The 20,194-nt window shown below is 36.9% G+C and overlaps 1 protein-coding gene across 10 annotated transcripts in view; it reads right to left on the bottom strand.

The window, feature by feature from the left end:
- Positions 1 to 20,194, bottom strand: part of CPEB3 (cytoplasmic polyadenylation element binding protein 3) — a 189,742-nt gene that overhangs the window by 59,088 nt on the left and 110,460 nt on the right. For 7 of the 10 annotated variants that reach the window (XM_073353901.1, XM_073353906.1, XM_073353908.1 and 4 more), the window contains exons 5-7: positions 15,929 to 15,952; positions 8,468 to 8,635; positions 6,450 to 6,539 (exon numbers count right to left, since the gene is read on the bottom strand). The exons of 1 other annotated variant lie outside the window; for it this stretch is intronic. In XM_073353901.1, the coding sequence (XP_073210002.1) occupies positions 6,450 to 6,539; positions 8,468 to 8,635; positions 15,929 to 15,952 (282 nt within the window). The remainder of the gene's footprint in view (positions 1 to 6,449; positions 6,540 to 8,467; positions 8,636 to 15,928; positions 15,953 to 20,194) is intronic. 2 more of the 10 variants (XM_073353907.1, XM_073353910.1) reach the window with 1 other exon arrangement.

Here is a 20,194-nt window from a genome sequence, read left to right as displayed (position 1 = left end):
ATGGAACATATAGTAAGAAGATAGATATAGATAGATATACACACAAGGTGGAAGTTGCCATACAAACTGTAAGAGCCTAATGAAGATGAGCTATTATCAGCAGGAGAAAAAAAAACTTTTGGAGTGATAATCAAGATGGCCCATTTAGACAGTTGACAAGAAGGTGTGCGGATACTTAACTTAAGGAAATAGATTCAACATGTGTAATGACCCAGCCACTCCCAGTCTCTATTCAAACCCAAGTGAATGGTATCTAGTTTGCATATTAATTCAAGCTCAGCAGTTTCTCATTGGAGTCTGTTTCTGAAGCTTTTCTGTTGCAAAATTGCCACCCTTAAATCTTTTACTGAGTGGCCAGAGAGGTTGAAGTGTTCTCCTACCGGTTTTTGAATGTTATGATTCGTGATGTCAGATTTGTGTCCATTTATTCTTTTGTGAAGAGACTGTCCGGTTTGGCCAATGTACATGGCAGAGGGGCATTGCTGGCACATGATAGCATATATCACACTGGTAGATGTGAAGGTGAATGAGCCCCTGATGGCGTGGCTAATGTGATTAGGTCCTACGATGGTGTCACTTGAATAAATATGTGGACAGAGTTGGCATCGGGCTTTGTTGCAAGGATAGGTTCCTGGGTTAGTGTTTTTGTTGTGTGGTTGCTGGAGAGTATTTGCTTCAGGTTGGGGGGCTGTCTGTAAGCGAGGACTGGTCTGTCTCCCAAGATCTGTGAGAGTGAGGGATCATTTTTCAGGATAGGTTGCAGATCTTTGATGATGTGCTGGAGAGGTTTTAGTTGGGGGCTGAAGGTGACAGCTAGTGGTGTTCTGTTATTTTCTTTGTTGGGCCTGTCCTGTAGTAGGTGACTTCTGGGTACTCTTCTGGCTCTGTCAATCTGTTTTTTCACTTCAGCAGGTGGGTGTTGTAGTTTTAAGAATACTTGATAGAGATCTTGTAGGTGTTTGTCTCTGTCTGAGGGATTGGAGCAAATGCGGTTGTATCTTAGAGCTTGGCTCTAGATAATGGATCATGTGGTGTGTCCTGGATGAAAGCTGGAGGCATATAGGCAAGTATAGCGGTCAGTAGGTTTCCGATATAGGGTGGTGTTTATGTGACCATTGCTTATTAGCACAGTAGTGTCCAGGAAATGGACTGCTTGTATGGATTGCTCTGGGCTGAGGTTGATGGTGGGATGGAAATTGTAGAAATCATGGTGGAATTCCTCAAGGGCTTCTTTTCCATGGGTCCAAATGATGAAGATGTCATCAATGTAGCGCGAGTAGAGGCATTAGGGGATGAGAGCTAAGAAAACGTTGTTCTAAGTCAGCCATAAAAATGTTGGCATATTGTGGGGCCATGAGGGACCCATAGCAGTGCCACTGACTTTATATTGTCCCCAAATGTGAAATAGTTGGGGGTGAGGCCAAAGGTCAGCCACCAGGTTTGTCGTGACATTATCGGGGATACTGTTCCTGATAGCTTGTAGTCCATCTGTGTGTGGAATGTTGGTGTAGAGGGCTTCTACATCCATAGTGGCCAGGATGGTGTTTTCTGGAAGATCACCGATGGATTGTAGTTTCCTCAGGAAGTCAGTGGTGTCTCGAAGATAGCTGGGAGTGCTGGTAGCGTAGGGCCTGAGGAGAGAGTCCACATAGCCAGACAATCCTGATGTCAGGGTGCCAATGCCTGAGATGATGGCGCGTCCAGGATTTCCAGGTTTATGGATCTTGGGTAGTAAACAGAATACCCCTGGTTGGGGTTCTAGGTATGTGTCTGCACAGATCTGTTCCTGTGTTTTTTCAGGGAGTTTCTTGAGCAGATGGTGTAGTTTCTTTTGGTAATCCTCAGTGGGATCAGAGGATAATGGCCTGTAAAATGTGGAGTTAGAGAGCTGCCTAGCAGCCTCTTGTTCATATTCCAACTTATTCATGATGACGACAGCACCTCCTTTGTCAGCCTTTTTGATTATGATGTCAGAGTTGTTCCTGAGGCTCCAATGAGAAACTGCTGAGCTTGGATTAATATGTAAACTAGACACCATTAACTTGGGTTTGAATAGAGACTGGGAGTGGCTGGGTCATTACACATATTGAATCTGTTTCCCCATGTTAAGTATCCTCACACCTTCTTGTCAACTGTCTAAATGGGCCATCTTGATTATCACTATACGTTTTTTTTTTCCTGCTGATAATAGCTCATCTTAATTAATTAGGCTCTTACAGTTTGTATGGCAACTTCCACCTTCTCTGTAGGTGTGTGTGCGTGTATATATCTTCTTACTTTATATTCCATTCTATGCATCCGATGAAGTGGGCTGTAGCCCATGAAAGCTTATGCTCTAATAAATTTGTTAGTCTCTAAGGTGCCACAAGTACTCCTGTTCTTTTTGCGGATACAAACTAACACGGCTGTTACTCTGAAACCTGTCACAAGGTATGGTGTTCAACAAAGGAAACTGGTCAAAATGTGCAAAAAGAGGTTTTGATCTTCAAATGTTTTATAAACAGTATAAATAAAAATGGAAAAGCATAAATTAAAAAGATGCTGCCATCACTTTCAAGGTTAATTACAAGACATTAATTAATCTTAGAATTTCATTTTGGAATTCTTTACTGTTTCTGCATACTAAAGTGCTTTGCTGAGCAGACTCCTGTTAAACAGAATACATTGTACTAAATATTCACAAAATATAGATCAATGGCTCCTCTTGGATTTTAACAAATGGGTTTATACTTGTATTACTCCAATCTTAAACTTGGTCCATTCACTCCAAGTAAAGTAAGATAGCGACTTCACAATAGTGCTTGGCGCAGTTCCACGTGTGGTATTTTCTTGCTGGTGAAAAGATTTCCCCTCAGTGTCCCCAACTAAGCAGCATGAACGGAATGGAGGAATGCAGATGGTATATTTCACCCAAATCCCTCAGAAGCACTGGAAGGTGACTGGTGGGAGAGGAGACCAGGACGAAAGTATCGGAAGGGATCCAGGGACAGGAGGAACTTGAGGCAACCTCACTCATTCTTCCCTTCCCCCCCCCCATTCACTTAATCTCTTTTTTGCCTCTGTGTCTAATTCCGCTCTGAGCTCAAAAGCCTCCCCATTATCACATTAGCTCCACCCACCCCACATTCTACATGTCTTTTTCAGTCCCTAGAACCCATTTGTTCTTTCCCCATCTCCTCCCCTTCGAAGTGGAGAACGGATGAAGCCAGAGGCTGCCTTCCCTCCCTCCCCTATTCTTGCTAGCCATAATCCAGTGAAGGGAGCAGCACTCAGGCTCCTTTTTCAAAGGTGTCATAGCAGTTCCCACTAACCATGTGAATTTCACACTCATTTTAATCTTCAGAAAAATAAATACAGAGAAACAAGTAAGAGGGGAGATATTCTTTTCAAGTTTGCAAGCTGGTATTACATACAAGGAAAAGTAAAACTATTTTAAAAACAGTAGCGTACTATCTGCTTAACACAAAATACCATATAAAAAACAAGTTAATTACTGCATTTGGTGTATTGCTCAAGTTAAAAACATCATACTCTAGATTTACTGGCCAGTACTCAAAAAAACATCATATTTAAATTAAAATAGTCTTTGAAATGTCCAGTTTTTGCCTGAATAAAATAGACTACCAGGTCTAAAGTGGCTGAGTCATAGTTATGTATTGCTGCATCCAGTATTTTTCTTTAGAACTTATCTCATTATTTCTTGAAATCTCATGAGTACTTAAAAGAAAACAAATCGCATTTAAATTCTCAAAACTCTGCAATAAAATTCAAGTAAATGTGTTACGATTTGAGCATCTGCTTTCCCAAGACTAGCACATGGCATTTATAATTTTGCCAGTCCCTTTAAGAATTTGTTTATGATATGTTATGAAGTATGCAAGTCATCTAAAGAATCTTCAGGCAACAGTAATAATTTGGCCTTATTCAGAAGCAAAGCATTTGATTCACATCATGGGAGGCACTGATAAACAGCACTAAGCATTTTAACACAAAGCAGAAAAATGCCATGCAAAAGCAGTAATTTAAATGTGTAAGGGACTAAAAATAGCCCCTTACACACATTGTCAGCTGCTGCTAACAGCGTCTCTTGTTCAAGTGCATAATCTACACATTTAGTGACAAAACAGCTGTGTATCACCACTACCCTCATCCCCCAGCAATCCAGAATCTGCATTTATCAAGGACAAAATGCATACTATAGGGATTGTTGGTTTTTACTCAGGTGTTTTTTTGTTTTATTTTTAAAACATCCATAAATATGAACTTGTGATTGATAGCCAAGCCATTTTAAAAATAGAAGCCAGATGCATACTTACTCATTTATGCAGTGAAACCAATTTAGAAAACCCTTTAAAATATATGCAGACAATTACAGTATTTTGTAGTGTTAGACAAGATACATGGTTCAGTCCTTTCAGTGTCATGTCTGGGGAACAAGGCCAGAATTTCCTGCAGTTTTTTGTTACAAATACTCTGCCATCACGTAAGTGTCAATAGGCTATGTTGACAGTACTCTACACTCTAGGGCCAGGTTCTATCCAGGTATTTACATAGCCTCATGACTAGCAGATGGATCACCCAGAAAAATTCATGAACTTTTTTGCAGGTTCAAACCAGTTAGACTCAGAGTCCACTCATTTCTGATACTGCAGTAATTGAGGGTACTACACAGAAGGACATCCATCATATGTGACATTGTGGAGAAGTTAAGAGAATTATTTGCATTGGTCTCCACTACAGAGGATATGGGGGAGATCCTCATATGTGAGCCATTCTTTTTAAGATGACTAATCTGAGGAATTGTCCCAGATTGAGGTGTCAGTAGAGGAGGTTTTGAAACAAATTGATAAATTAAACAGTAATAAGTCAGCAGGACCAGATGGTATTCACCCAAGAGCTCTGAAGGCACTCAGATATGAAATTTCAGAATTAACAACTGTGGTACGTAATCTATCGCTTAAATCAGCCTCTGTACTTGATGACTAGAGGGTAGTTAATGTAATGCAGATTTTAAAAAAAGTCTTCAAAGGTGATCCTGGCAATTACAGGCTAGTAAGGCTAACTTCAGTACTAGGCAAATTAGTTGAAAAGACAGGCATGCTGGAGGGACGATGCTGAAGCCCTGATTGATAACTAAGAAGCCAGTTATAAATAATCAGGAACAGTTGGGACTGACTGTTTAGCACTTTCAGACAGACATTCTAGAGCAACTGGCAGGGGCTTTGAAAGCTGTTTCCCATAATAGAATCGTGACAGAAATAGAAGAGAAGCTGGATTCCCTTGTCTTCTGCTAAAATAGATCTTACTCAAAAACATTTTTACAAGTCTGAAAGTAGACTGATTTAGCCTCCTGGAATACAGAACAAATCTGATCCTAACTAATAAAGTCTCAGGTTAATCTGCAACAAATTTGTAATTAAATTAGTTATTTACAAAGTCACAGCAAACAAACTTGTGGAGGTCTTGGAGATATCAGGTCAAGTAGGAGCTCATTTTACCTCTTGGCTAAAGCTAGAATAAGAATTCTGACTAGAAAGAACCTAAAACCTGTGTAAGGCACTACATTAGTTAGTTGCAACTTTTAGGAACTACACTCAAAAGCATATGTTCACTTCATTTTATTTATCCATGAGCAGATGTTATAGAATAACCACTGATAGCAGTTTTCTTTTGAGACAGAAATGTCCTAAATGGTATTTGCAGGAGACTTACTTGTCACAAAGAAGTTACCATGCCTCAATCAGTTTAAAAAACATCTGGTAAGAGTAGCTATTTGCACATAAAAGTGCATCTAAAAAATATAGTAGGAGTGTTAGCTCAGGGACCAAACACAGTACAATGTGCTGCCAAACCAGCCTTAAGAACAATTGTCAATATTCATGGCCAGGGGAGAATGGAAGGATCTCAGAATAGGAGTGCTAACCCACCCTCGTGGCTACAGATGGTATGCTGTATAATACTTACAAAAATGCAGGAGCTGTGCGTATTCAATAAAAGCCAAAAAACCTTCCCAAACCACCTCCTCCCCAACCCCAAACCGGTCTAAATGACATTGTTTCAAAAACTTCAAGGACATGGAAGCCTTGTTTACATTAACATTCTTGTTGTTGCTATTAACTGGCAGAGCTCTATTAACAGGGGAAATTTTGCAACCTTCCCCCCAGAATAAAACTAGCTTAAATACAAATTCCTGATTCACTAAACTGAGCAACGTCCACCTCAAATGGGACTCCGTGGATCCACTCTTCAAAAAAAACTTTGTTACATGGACTGCAATTTCCCCCCTCTATACACAATGTATCTGCAGAAGAATCTTACTTGAAAGAGACTACAACCATCTTAAAGGGTCAAAGCTGTTTGTTTTAATGGATTTAATGTTTTTAAAGCAGCAGCAGCAGGCGTTTGCTTGTTCCAGAACAGCCTGTGTAGACTTATTTTAAGCTAATTACCTTTAGGTGGAAAATATGACTTGCTTTCAGCTTTGTGAGGCCAGTCCACCACAAGAGGTCCAAACCTACGAAAGCTGGCAGTGATTTCATCTACAAAAACAAATAAGGAATCTTAAAGAAAATCTGAAGATTAAAAGTGGCAAAACGAAAATTCTTGCTTAAGAAAATGTTAGAAACTGAATTTTCTGAAGCTATTGAAAAACAGGAAAAAGTGAAATGATGAATATGAGAACCTTCTTGAAATAAATATGCTTTTTTACCTCTACTATACTTTGTTGCTAAGTAGTGCAAAACTAGTTTTGCCTTTCACTACGTAGCTTCACAGACTAAAAGCAGATGTGCAGCACGGTTACAAGACATAATTTTCTGTATTAGTAGTAGTAATGATGAAAACCAGAAGCCTTAATACAGATTTGCCACATTATTTTTTGAAAACAAACAAAACGACAAATCTGAACCATCTTAACTCTCAGACTTCGGGGATTCAAAATCTGGATCTGAGATTTCTCAAAGTATGGGATACTAAGAATCAGTAACTGCATTTGATCTATTAGAAAGAGTGTGTACTGCAAACACTGATCTTAACCCTGAATTCTGGTTGAGGCCTATTTCTACTTTTAACCACAAATACCTAATTAGCTTACCAAACAAACATCATTTAATCACTGTTTTAAATACAGACAAACATACCCAAAAAACCAAACCAACCAAAAGGAAAAAAAAAAAAAAAGTTATTCCACATTTACAGGCTATTTATTTTGCATGGAAATGTAACTTTTCTGAAATGTTTTTGCAACTCTTTTTATAGAGGGAAGATTAGTCTTAAACAAATGGATCTGGAAGAAAGGAAAAGACTAAGTCTATAACAAGGTTTCATTATTTTTAAGAATTCCCTGTACTATGCATTCCAATAGAGCTTTATCAACTGTCACTCACAGCAAAGGGTTGGAGCTCTGGCTTCTGTTCCTGTTGGAGTTGCTTAAACAGAAACTCAAGACTCAAACGTTTTGGTCAAAATAAGTCCAATGGGAATACAGGGCATGGGGGAGGAGGTGGGGTTAAGTTCCTTTATTGTGTGAACAGCCCTGATTCACCAGAACTAAAATTTGTCTCACTGATTTAAGAGAAAAAAATACAGATTTTTCTACATCAAACAACACTTGAATATAATCACCACCAGACAGATATTAGCAACATATCCATCAGCAAAAAGGTCTGAAGGGCAGTGTTTTGGCAGTGTTTGATGTTCAATATTATTTCTTTATAAAGGTATTGCATGGTTTAGCAAAAGGCTTACTACAAAGTCAACTTCAAAAAAGCCTTTCTTTCCCTTGTGACGCATCCTTAAATTCCTGTATATGCTTAGTTAATGGTGGATTTTTGGTATGGTAGGCGGGAATTGAAGAACATCCACAATGGATTGTGATGAAAATAGGTGTTTTATTAATAAAACAGATACACAATGCAAAAATGATTGTTGACAATAACCTAAATATCTTTTTGCAACAACACTAAATAGGTCACATTTATCAACGGATTCACTGTAAACATCTGTTAGAAATACCCAAGTAAATGGAGAGTCATTGTATTAACTAAAACCCATTTTTATTACAACAGTGGACATATTTAACAAGTATAGGCTGCCATTTTTCCCTTTCTTTTTTTCCCCCAGATTGTGAGATGGAATAGTTCAGGACTTTTGAGGGCTTTCACCAGTCATTTAACCCTGTATTTCCATCAATTTCTTCACTTTATGTACGTAGACACTTTCTGCACATAGGAACATGCCATTCCTGTGGAGGTTACATGCTTACTAGGGCATATCAATCCATCACTCCTCCACAGAGGCTGCCAGACCTAGAGCAATCTGCAAGAATTCCAAGCAGATTCCCAAACTCAAGTTGCCTTTGTAATATCACAACACACTACCAGCCACATAACCAGGAAAAGTCAGGATTTTTATAAAAGAAAACCAACTCCCACCCCCACCAATTGTAGACATCACGGAGTCACAGTACCTTCATCAATGTCAGGAGGCAGACCTCCAACAAACACCTTTCTAGAATAGCGTTCCACTCTTTCACCGTTCTGACAGCGAGTTGGAGAGCTGAGACCCGATGATAAAGACTGATCACCATGACTGTCGTCTAGGAAGCCATCTTCAAAAGGAAAGAGTGAAGACCGACCTGTAACAGATTTGGGAGTTTCTAGAGTTAAAATTTTCTGGAGAAATAAATGTTCCTTTAAGAACAAGGCCTACTTAAATCTGCCTTTTTTTTTTAAGTTATGTTTTACTTCAACAGAATTAGCAGTTTACACTAAAGGCCAGATATTGCAAATGGTACCACACATGGTCTACCACCACCATCAGTACTACTGTCTTCAGTAGCGCTGCTGGTGGTAGGAAACAATATATGTGGTCATGTTTACAGGATAAGCTGTAAGAGCTCAGCCATCTCGTATGCTGGTGTCCATCACTATCTAGATTATAAAATCAGCTACTGAATGTGTGCAAGATTACAGTTGCCTTTGTTTTGTAATAAAATGAAGTGATAGGTCGGTTTTCACGTAGGTAGGTAAAACATGTTTCAGTGTAATTATAAGCGCATTGCTAAAGCAGTTAAGTTTTTAATCCCACTCTCCCTTTCTTTACCTATTTAGTCAAATTACAAAAATAAATGTGCAACAAAAATTCTCAATTATAACTAGCTCACGATCTTAAAAAACAGACTCTTCTATTAAAGACATTCCACTGTTGCCAATAGCCAGCATTCAAGCAAGTGTTTATTATAGGTGTTTACATTTTCCCAAAGCTACAGTTGGATAACCTTTAAGTATAAAATAGGTATTTCTTCTAACTTGAGATAAATGTTTCAGCTGTAAATATGGAAACCATTAACTACAGCTGGCTAACAAATGAAAGCAAGGAAAATAATCTGCTTATACTGTCTAGCACTGTTATTCAGAGAGCTTGTGAGTGAGATTTAAATTTAAGACAGACCCTCTCAAAACTCTTTACTGTGAAGTTTTCAACAAAAAATATTTTCACTGATTCTTATAAATTAATGCTACAAGAGATACACAAGATCATTAGGCTACTTCACTGCCGAACGGTTCCCCACAACGTATTTTCTAACAACAGAGAGGCAAATGTCAAAGTGAGCACAGGGGAGTTTGAACTGAGTGGAAATTGGGTAAGGTGGTGTAGCAAGAAGCTTAATTTGTTAGCAGGCTAAAATATTTTAAAAGTCCTTGTTCAAATACTTAGATAAATCACTAAAAAACAACCAAACAAAAAACCTTATTCTCTACTTGAAGAAAAGTTACACTTAGCTCAAGCTATTACCCACAGTTAACACCCAGTTTGACCATGAGAGTAGTAGCCCAGCAGCAGAATATTCAGGGTGGGTACTACCCAGTTTACTGCAAAGAATGAGTGCCAAATAACTACTTGGCTTGTGCCCTCCTAATGTAAACAGCTCATGACTCTCATAGCCAAAAGTACAGCATATCTGCAGTCCAGAGTTGCAGAAGTGGAGGAGCAGAGGGATGCAGGATCTACATATAAGGAACATCATAGAACTTGCCCACTTTTGAACTGATTTCCCTGAGCAGCTGAAGAAGCCAGTCTCATGATGGGGAGAGACTTAGATGGAATGGAAGGACTCCCTCACTTAGATGGGACCCATGTTCAAACTCTGATGTGGCTGAATTTTCCCTCACACACAGTGAGTCAGTTGCTCCAGGGGATTGATTTGTAATGGGAAGATGAACACATATTGTAGAGGATTTGATTATTATAAATATAGATAGCTGGGTATGCAGCAACCAGAAGAAAGACTCATTAACTTCTTTATTGGGTGCAAAGATGTTGGATCTCATGAGACATCTAAACAGACTTCCAGATAGTGCTAGGTAGGAGTTGGTGGTTATGGTACATATTGTTATTAATGAAGTAGGGAGGTATAGGACGGAGGAAAACAGGAACTTAGGGAGCTTAACAGAAAGCCAATAGGTGCTGAGGAGCACTCAAGTCAGGTAAAAGATGTCAAACAGCACAAAGATATCCCTTGTATCTAGCGGTAAAGGATAGGCTAGAAATTGGGCAGGGACAGGTTAAGATCAGAGGTAATTTCTGTTAAATTAACAAGGTTTCATACTAAAAAATTAAATAAAAAAATAGGCACTTAGTCAAAAATAAAAACTATAGATGTTTACATACAAATGAGATGCTTAAAAGCAAAAACAGATGAACTAGAATGTCAGGCAATGAAAAGAGACCTTGCCATAACAGGCATCACTGAAACATGGTGAAAGCGCAAATGTCAATGAGATACTGCAATACCTGGCTACTAACTATACAGAAAGGACAGATTAGGTCAAGAAGGTAGAGGAGCAGTAGTGCTGAACCTAAAAGATTGCATACACTCTAATAAGATAAATATTCTAACTGGTGATAAAAATCCCAAGTTTTAAGATGACAAATATCCTAGTAGGGTTATATTAACAGCTTTCAGAGGAGCAAAAAAGATACTGAGGGCATAATGTTGATAGAGATCAAAGAGGCAAAGTCTAATAAAATGATAATGGGGACTTTACCCATATATAGTCAAATATAATAGTAATAATCAAATGTCACAGTGAGACAAGGTTTAGAGAAGCAATTTTTCAAAACCTTCAACAACTGTTTCATGGAATTGATAGATTTAGAGCACACAACAGGAAAGGTTATTCTTGACTTAGCCTGAAGTAACACACAGGATTTAGTTGCAATTGTGTGATGTGTATAGGAAATTTGGAGGCTTAACATGCAATTTCAAGAGCAAATAACTAAATATCTAAAAACAAGAAAGTATATCAGAAGCAGAAATCCTGGCAAACAACTGGATGCTGGACACCATGGGATAGATAAAAAGGAGAAATTGAGGAAGAGAAGGATAATGCTGGGAAACTAAATTATTTCCTTGAAATTGTCTTCATCAAACAATTTTGAGGAGATGCCTATCCCAATCTACTATTTTTGGACAATAATGAGGCAGTAACAGAGATTGAGGTGTCAGAAGAAGAGGTTCTGGAACTAGTAAAAACTAAAAAGCAATAAGTCACCTGATCCAGATAATACATCCAAGAGTTCTGAAGGAACTCAAGAATAAAGTGACTTACTTAGTAGCAAACACAGGGCATCAGCTACTATCATAGATAACTGAAGATTAGCAAACGTTGAGCCTATATTTTAAGAAGGCACTAGGGATGATCCAGAAACTTACAGACCAATAAACCTTACTTCTGTACCTGGTAAATTGGTTGCAACGATAATTAAAAATAGAATTAAAAGACACCCTGGAGATCATGACATGACACAGTATAACCAGCATGTCTTCTGCAAAGAAAAATCATATCTCACTAATCCATTGGAGTTCTTTGACCAGTCATATAAAATACTGGACGAAGGAGAAACAGTTGACCTAATTTATTTAGGTTTCCAAAAGACCTTTGACAAAGTCTCTCATTAGAGAGACTAAAAAACCTAAATAGTCATGGTGGCAGAAGGAATTGCCATCATAGACCAGAAACTTAAGAAATTGTCGTCATTTACTATATGTTGATGTAGCACTTAGCACAAGGCCCTGACCTCATTGGTCTCTAGGAGCTGCCAAAACATAAAATGTTAACCAAAAATAAAGGATATCTTCCACTGTTTGCTGTGTTGGTCCCAGGATAGGAGAGAGACAAGGTTGGAAAAGCAGTATCTTTTATTAGCCCAGTTTCAGCTGGTGAGAGAGAGAAACTTTTGAGTTTACCTTTCCCAGACTGGAACAAGAGCTCTGCGTAATCTGTCACAGCTAAGTACAAGGTGGAACAGATTGTTTAGCATAAGAAGTTAATATGTTTGAACGGTCTCTTCCATGTGAAGTGGGCAGTTTACACCTCACATGCCTGTCACAAAATGTAGAGTACCTCATTCAGTGCACTAAATGTCCCAATAACTATGTGGGTGAAACGAGACAATCACAATGCTCTCGAATTAACTCAAACAGAAAATTAAGACAAAAACACTAACACCTATAGGCAAACACTTTTCAAAAATGATCACTCTATATCTGACATACCTGTCCTCATCCTCAAAGGAAACCTGCACAACCCCTTAGAAAGATGAGCCTTAACAACAATACTGGATTTATGGCTCATTACAAACACTTTGTAAGCCACTAACCCTCCTTTCTCCTAGACCGAATAGGTATTAACTGCTTACTTAACATATTGTAAGAGACCATTCAAGGTGAACTCCTTATGCTAAACAAGCTGTTCAACCTTGTACAGTAGAACCTCAAAGTTATGAACACCTCGGGAAGGGAGGTTGTAACTAGGAACAAAACATTATGATTGCTCTTTTAAAAGTTTATAACTGAATATTGACTTAATACAGTTTTGAAACTTTACTATGCAGAAGAAAAATGCTGCTTTTAACCATCTTAAATTTAAATAAAACAAGTACAGAAACAGTTTCCTTACCTTGTCAAATCTTTTTTTTTTTAAATTTCTCCTTAGTTTTTAGTAGTTTACGTTTAACACAGTACCGTATTTGCTTTTGTTTTTTTGTGCACCTCTGCAGCTGCCTGATTGTTTACTTCCGGTTCCAAATGAGGTGTGTTGTTAACCAGTCAGCTCGTAACTCTGGTGTTTGTAACTAAGATTCTACTGTATTTAGCTGTGACACTGAGTACCTTTCCCAGACATGAAGAACACTGTATAGCTCAAAGCTTGTCTCTTTCACCAGCGGAACTTGGTCCAGTAAAAGATATTACCTTACCCACCTTGTCTCTCTAATAATAAATCAGAAACTTAAGAATGTTTTAATTGCTATAATTTTGGGAGGGTTCATTAAAACCTTTTATCTATATATTTTATATATAAATTTTATATATAAATGAAATAGCCTCTCCAGAAAAGTTTTATATGTATAAGACAGCTCAATGCTTAAAGCAATTTCCCAGATATATGAATTCATAGTTCTGAAAAAGCAAACATATAATATAATGTGGTGATTTCTAGTTTTATATGGCAGTTGACTAAGACAGAAAAAATGGAGGCACATTTCAAGAGAAATCAAAAGAGCAAGACTAACAAAAATAAATAGTTCTTTACTCCACCAATTCCTGTAGATATAAGTATTTCACACAGGAAGAAACTGAGATGGGATGAAGACAGATCTTTTAGGTAAAGAAAGGATATTGGGAGTCACAACTGTTAGAACTGGGGTCTGGGTTTTTTTTTGTTTTTTGCCTTTACTGTAAGTTTCATAGTGCTTTAATTGTATACCCCGTCACACAGTCACCATAGTTAGTGCCACATTCTAGGAGTTTCACTCACTCAATAAGACATGTAAATTGGAATTTCTACCTGAAGATACAAGAGTGGTTAATGGTATCAAAGTGACCTTTTTTTAAAGTTTTAATTGCTATAATTTTTGGAGGGGGCTCCACAATTTTAAAAGATAAACTTTCTTCTGCATTCCCAGTGCTCACATGCATAGATGGGGCCCACTGTTCCATACCCTTGTTTTATGACTATATTCATTATCCGATGAAGTGAGCTGTAGCTCACGAAAGCTTATGCTCAAATAAACTGGTTAGTCTCTAAGGTGCCACTAGTACTCCTTTTCTTTTAATGGTTGCTTCAGTAACATGATATAACGGACTAGGAGTACTGTGGCAGTGAATGAATGCACTGAAGGGTTTATCATGTTGATGTATTACCCACCTAACTAGAGATTTTTCCCCTGGGGGGCCAAGATATTACATTTAAAAATGCAAGATGGACACTTAGTTATTAAAACCTACTAAAAATTCCATCTTTAATTGTAATCAAATTCTATGGCCAAGACGGTCTCCCTACATAATTTCAAATCACAAGCTCATGCAATCTACATACCTGTCTAGCCTCTACCAACATACTGATCTGTCCACCTAAGTCTTCAATTTTCTTTCACAATGTGATGCAAAACTCCAGATTGCACCCAATAAAATACTCCACCATGATATAGTCAATGATATATTTCACTGCCTAGACAACTAAATTGCATTTTTAAATTATTTCAGTGCCATGCAATCAAAAATAAATATAAAATAATGTTACAGTATTCACAGCAGATAGTATTTGCATGTTATAGGTGCCAAAATCTACAATCTGCAGCATTGTATTTTATAGTCAATAAGCCAGTTAGAAAGAAAAATATTTTAATTGCTGTTGTCGATTTCTTTTAAATCTATATTTTCCCTTAAAAGATTTTCTAAATAAAGAGAAAAAATGGTTTTAAAAAGCTCATTCAAGTTTCTGAAAGTTTAACTAAGTAAAAAAAGGAGGTTCAAAGCCTGGAACTGGAATAAATCCATGCTTCAAGCCTCAGAATTACAGTTCCTTACCAGTGGTCTAATTTCATTAATGTTGGCTAGTACCATTGATATTAATTGCTCATTTTCATGACTTTTAAATTCACTTAAAGTTAAAAGTCATTGTCCAATAGCAGTGTTCTTATTTCAAGAATCTACAAATACTGAAGTTGTCAGCTCTCACTCAAATTACTATGTGTACCATTGTCATTTGACTCATGTATCTGGTCTTCTCTTATACCACATGTGTAGGGTTTGAATTAGCAATTCATCAAGACACAAAAAAATAGGATAATTCAATTATAAGCTCACATAAATTTAAGAGCGTCTCTTTAGTTGATTTTTAAAAAAGCTTTATACTAGAAACACAGCAATAGCTTTTATAGAAGGCACAAGATAGTTACAATGTAATACATCTCATGGCACAACAGCACTGTGTGTATCTACATACAGGGTAAATTAAAGGTACGGTTCGGGGGAGGGGGCAGAGTTGGGTGGTTAACAAGCTTGATGTTGTCCACCAAGAATAAATATGTAGCAGCACTTTAAGACAGATGATGTACTATCTTTGCAAATTATTATTTTCAGTTTCAAGGTAGAAAAGTTTCCTGAATGTTGAGATGCAATACAAGTGTTAAATTTATCAAGTTTTCCTTCATTTGTTTAAAACATCTCATTTATGCAGAAAAAAGTGTTCCTTTTGAAGCTTATCAATGAACCAGTTACCATCAAATTTTCATTGTATTTTTTGAAAATGTAAACTTATTTCCCCCTCTGGAGCACTAAACAATATTAAAAGCAGCATATCAATCACAGAACACAAACAACATAAGAATCATTTTTAAGCAATAAACTGGAAACTACTGACTAGAAATCATCATTTACTGTTTTAAATTATGAGAATTAAGAGATATATTTTGAAAAACAAAGTAAAAAAATATCATTTGAGATATTTATGGCAACTGATGAACCAAAGAGATTGAAAAATTGACGATATATTGTTAACATGAACAGCACTAAATATGTTTCTCTCACACCCATAATTTGGCAGGCAAAACCTTTAACACATTTTTATTTTATTTTATTTACCTCTTCTCCGCCCATAGCTCCTGGCTGCATGTAAACACAGAAGAGAATTGTTGGTACTTTTGTCATAGAACAGCAATTAGATTTAGATTCAGAAATAAGGAAAATGTAGATTTTTATGTCTTTTCCCATTGCACCTTCCCCGCCGCTTTTCTTTTTTTTTGAGAATGAAGTTCTGACATTTCAAACAACCCTAAAAAATATCTTTAAGATGACACAGCCAAGACAAAATTTTAAGCACATATGCTATGCAACATTATTCCAGATAGCAAAGAATATTTTAAAATTATGACGCCACACAAATCCTTCATAGGTGTTGGAAGAGGTAATGCACATAAACTATAGTAATTTTAATTAAAGGGAGTAATTGTGCAGAAAAAAAACAATTATAGTTTTGAAAAACTATATTTAAACATCAAGGGATTTAAACAATTAGCCATTCTACAAAAAAAGCTAAATTTTCCACCAAAGTGATATAAATTCAATAATTAGTATGTCATCCAAACCTGTTCATATTGATTTGAATGGCTACAATATACAACTTGGCGTTTTTTATGAATAAATTTGAAAAATTGTAAAACTGTTTATGTTCTGATATCTGCATATTGCAAAATGAAGTCACACATCCAGTATATGATATAAACTGAAATGGCTAAATGCATTTACATTTGCTTTCTGAAATTTTTATGTATCATAGAATAGTTTGGAGCATTGTATTTCGAAACTACACTGAGAACTCATCCCAACAGAACATATCTGTGCCCTTCCAAAATATTTACAATGCAGGTGGCCTTGGATCACAAATTTCCCATCCCTGGGAAGAAAGGTCAACCTGTAATAGAAGCCAAAAAATTCTAGGTATATGGCAGACAATTGCTCTGCCACTTCTATTTGGTATTGTGGACAGGATGGAGCTTATTCATGAGAAGTACAGAAGGCGGAGCGCTCCTAATACCATTCATTATCTGTAACTGCATCGTTGGGGATTGTTAGGCTTGGAACTGGAATTTCCTGGTGCAACATTTGGTAGGAAGATGGACTAGCGCTAGGCCTGGCAGCATACTGGCTTGACCAATTCTTTAAGGTAAGAGTTTGGGGGGTGGGGGGAGAGGCTGCTTTGAGGGGAAACTTCCACCCTTCCTGTTATTACTTATCTGAGGTGGAGGCCTCATTCAAGGTCATCATCCTACTGGAGGGGAGCTGCATCATTCTCTTGATAGATTTTTTGGTTGATGGGAAGGGGGTCATCTTCAAACTACATGTACCATTTCTTCATCTCTTTGAATGAATTTAGAACAAAAAATAGCCAAAATACCGAAGTATAAATGATATTGTAGGATCCAGGTAAAAAAAATGAAAGACAGTTATGCTTACTGTTAACATTTAGGCTGCCTCTATACTATGAGCAAGGTTTGACAACATGGTGATAAAAATCCACCCGAGTCTTTTCTAAACTACAGAATCCATCACTGCTGTTGCTTCAATACAGTTATGCTGCACCAGTGGTGATTTATGGGTCCCAGTTTTCATATTGATGAATCATTCATAGTTCAAACCTCTGCTGCTGGAGAAAGTTTTTTGCAAGGCTGGGTTAACAGAGTAGCAAAGCATATAACTGGTTGTATTTTTCCTAATGGCAAAAGGTTGTTTTTAAAATGCAAAAGTTAGGATGTACAACCCATTACAAAGGTAGCAAAAACAAAAAAAAAGTTCAAATCCCCTTCAACCAGCAAGATATTAATTTTCTATAACTGAATTTTGGGTTTGTCTTTTACCTTAATGTTAAATCAGACTTTCTGGAGATTTTGCTTGTTCCCCTCCTCAGCTTTTGGGACATTTACAATCATGTTCCTGCAAATTGTCCCAGTAGCAGAAGGAGTGTAACAGTCCCTGGCCAGGCCAGGCCAACAAAATATGTATTGTGAGATCACAATGGAAAACAGGTTTCATTAGACTTCAAAAATTGTAGCAGCTACACGCTGAGTATGCTCACAACCAATTTTCAATTGTTTATCACTTATTCCTTCCAAATATGAAACAAACTTCCTCAAAAAGTACTTTATCCACAAAATAAGTTGAGAATTTTTTGATTCATCTCTAAGTTATTGGTGAGTACAAATACCAAAAACATGAGTGATTTTCCTTGTATTTTCCTTCTTCCTCTCCCAATTCTATATTTTATCGCCACTTCAAAGGAAAATTATTATGGAGTATGTATGTGTGGAAATTGGGTTATAATGGAACATGACAGAGACAATTATACCATTACTACCAAGAACGCCATAATTACGAATGCAATTGAAATTTATACTTAATTTTTAATACACATTTTCATTTCAGACTGTTTATTTTCCTCCAAGTACCAGGCTACTGCACTAAAATTGCTTAATTTCTAATTTCTTCTATTGTCTCGGCCAGACCATGGTCCAAGATTACATTCCTTACACAAGCAACATCAATAAGTGGGCATGTCTCAACAAGCAAAATGGGCGCATTTTCCCAATCATGATAACTTGGCATGTTTGAAAAGCACTGTTAAGATGCAGGCTAATATGTCTGAAGTGGTATTAGCTCACCATCTTGTAGCCGTAAGCTAACACAATTGAAAGACACCCCCTCTCTCCTGTCAGGTTATGCAGTGTTGCTACACTGGCCCTACTAGTGTTACTATCTTATTTATTTACGCATTTACTATATGGGAAGGTGGATGTCATATTTATACCACTAAAGACAGGAAAATATTTATATATTATAGTGTGTACACACACACACACACACACACACACACACACAAATAAATATCCCTAAATTTCTCAGAAAAGACCTTTATAAAATGACCTAAAGACAGGTATTTGGTGACCACAATGCTCAGATTTTCTGATAGGCTGACCAACAAAATGCATAAAGAAAAAATGAAATGACACAGAGAAACTGAGGAACTACACTGTAGATAAATTTTTATTCAAAATGTTGTTTAATTATTTAGGAAAAATAAACTGAATGACAACAAAATGGTAACAAATAAGCTTCATGTGTGCAAGTGAGTGTTACAGTAAAGAGCTTTTCAAATAGATTAAAATAACCCAAAAATAAATGAGTCCTTTTATGAGAGGTAAAATACCCCCAAACTAATTGATCTAAAATAATCTGAACAGAACCTGAGGCTGCCATGCAAAAAATTATTCATGCAAACATCATAGAAAGTGGATTATGATATTAAGGAACTCATGGGTTACTAATATAAACAATTAAAATTAAGCTATAAAAGAAAATGCAGTAGGCGAGTACTTATCTAGGTGGGACAGCTGACTGAGGCCAGAAATGGGTAAAACAAACACTGAAATGCTATGATAATACAAACATGATTAAAAACCCACCCTGAAGGGCCTGAGTTTTTTTTAAATCCCAAATTAATAAAAATCACAACACACAATAGATTTAAATAGAAAACCATATGCACTTTTCCCATTTAACCAGTAAAAGAAAGAAATAAGACCAATTTCCTCATTTTATAAAATACATAGTTGTGATAGAAGTTGGTCATAAAATATAAACATTTATTTGAAAATCCCTTTGGACAATTCTATTCAATATTTATATTCAAGTTAATTTTTAAAAAGTGCTAAAACGTCATCAGACCAGGGAATTTGGGAGTCAAAATGTACTTTCTATATTTCCTTCAGCAATGTCACTGTTACACATGATACAAAACAAGAATGTGCAATTTGAGATAAAAATTATATGGTATCCTGCCTTGTTTACAGCACAAAGTCCAGGCCATTGCAGACTTCACTAGAAGGAATGGCTCAGCTATCTGAAATCCATACTACCAGAGTAATATTAAGTGTGACTCAGCAAATCTGAATGCAGAGAGCTTCCAACAGGCTTTGCCCAAAATGTAGTTTACAAACACTAATGGAGAGAAAACACTTAAAAGCTAAACAGTTTTGAAATTATTTCTGTGCGAAGGCAGCAATGCATCAACAGGAAAATGAAAATCATCTACTTACTGTAATCAATAAGATCACAAGTACGACATTTCTGTGCGGTTATTACTGCTTATGAAATTAGAAAAAATACTGTGGTGGAAGTTGTCATAACCATATAGCTAAGGGTAGCCGAGAATTCCTCCTTACCTGCAAGGGGTTAAGAAGCTCAAATAACCTGGTTGGCACCTGACCAAAAGGACCAATGGGGGGAAAAATACTTTCAAATCTTGGGGGGGAGGGGTGGCTTTGTTTTGAGTGTGTTCTCTTGGGAAGCAAAAAA

The sequence above is a fragment of the Lepidochelys kempii genome, chromosome 7 (assembly GCF_965140265.1).
Source record: "Lepidochelys kempii isolate rLepKem1 chromosome 7, rLepKem1.hap2, whole genome shotgun sequence".
Taxonomy (NCBI): Eukaryota; Metazoa; Chordata; order Testudines; family Cheloniidae; genus Lepidochelys; species Lepidochelys kempii.
This window is presented reverse-complemented; position numbering and strand designations above follow the sequence as displayed.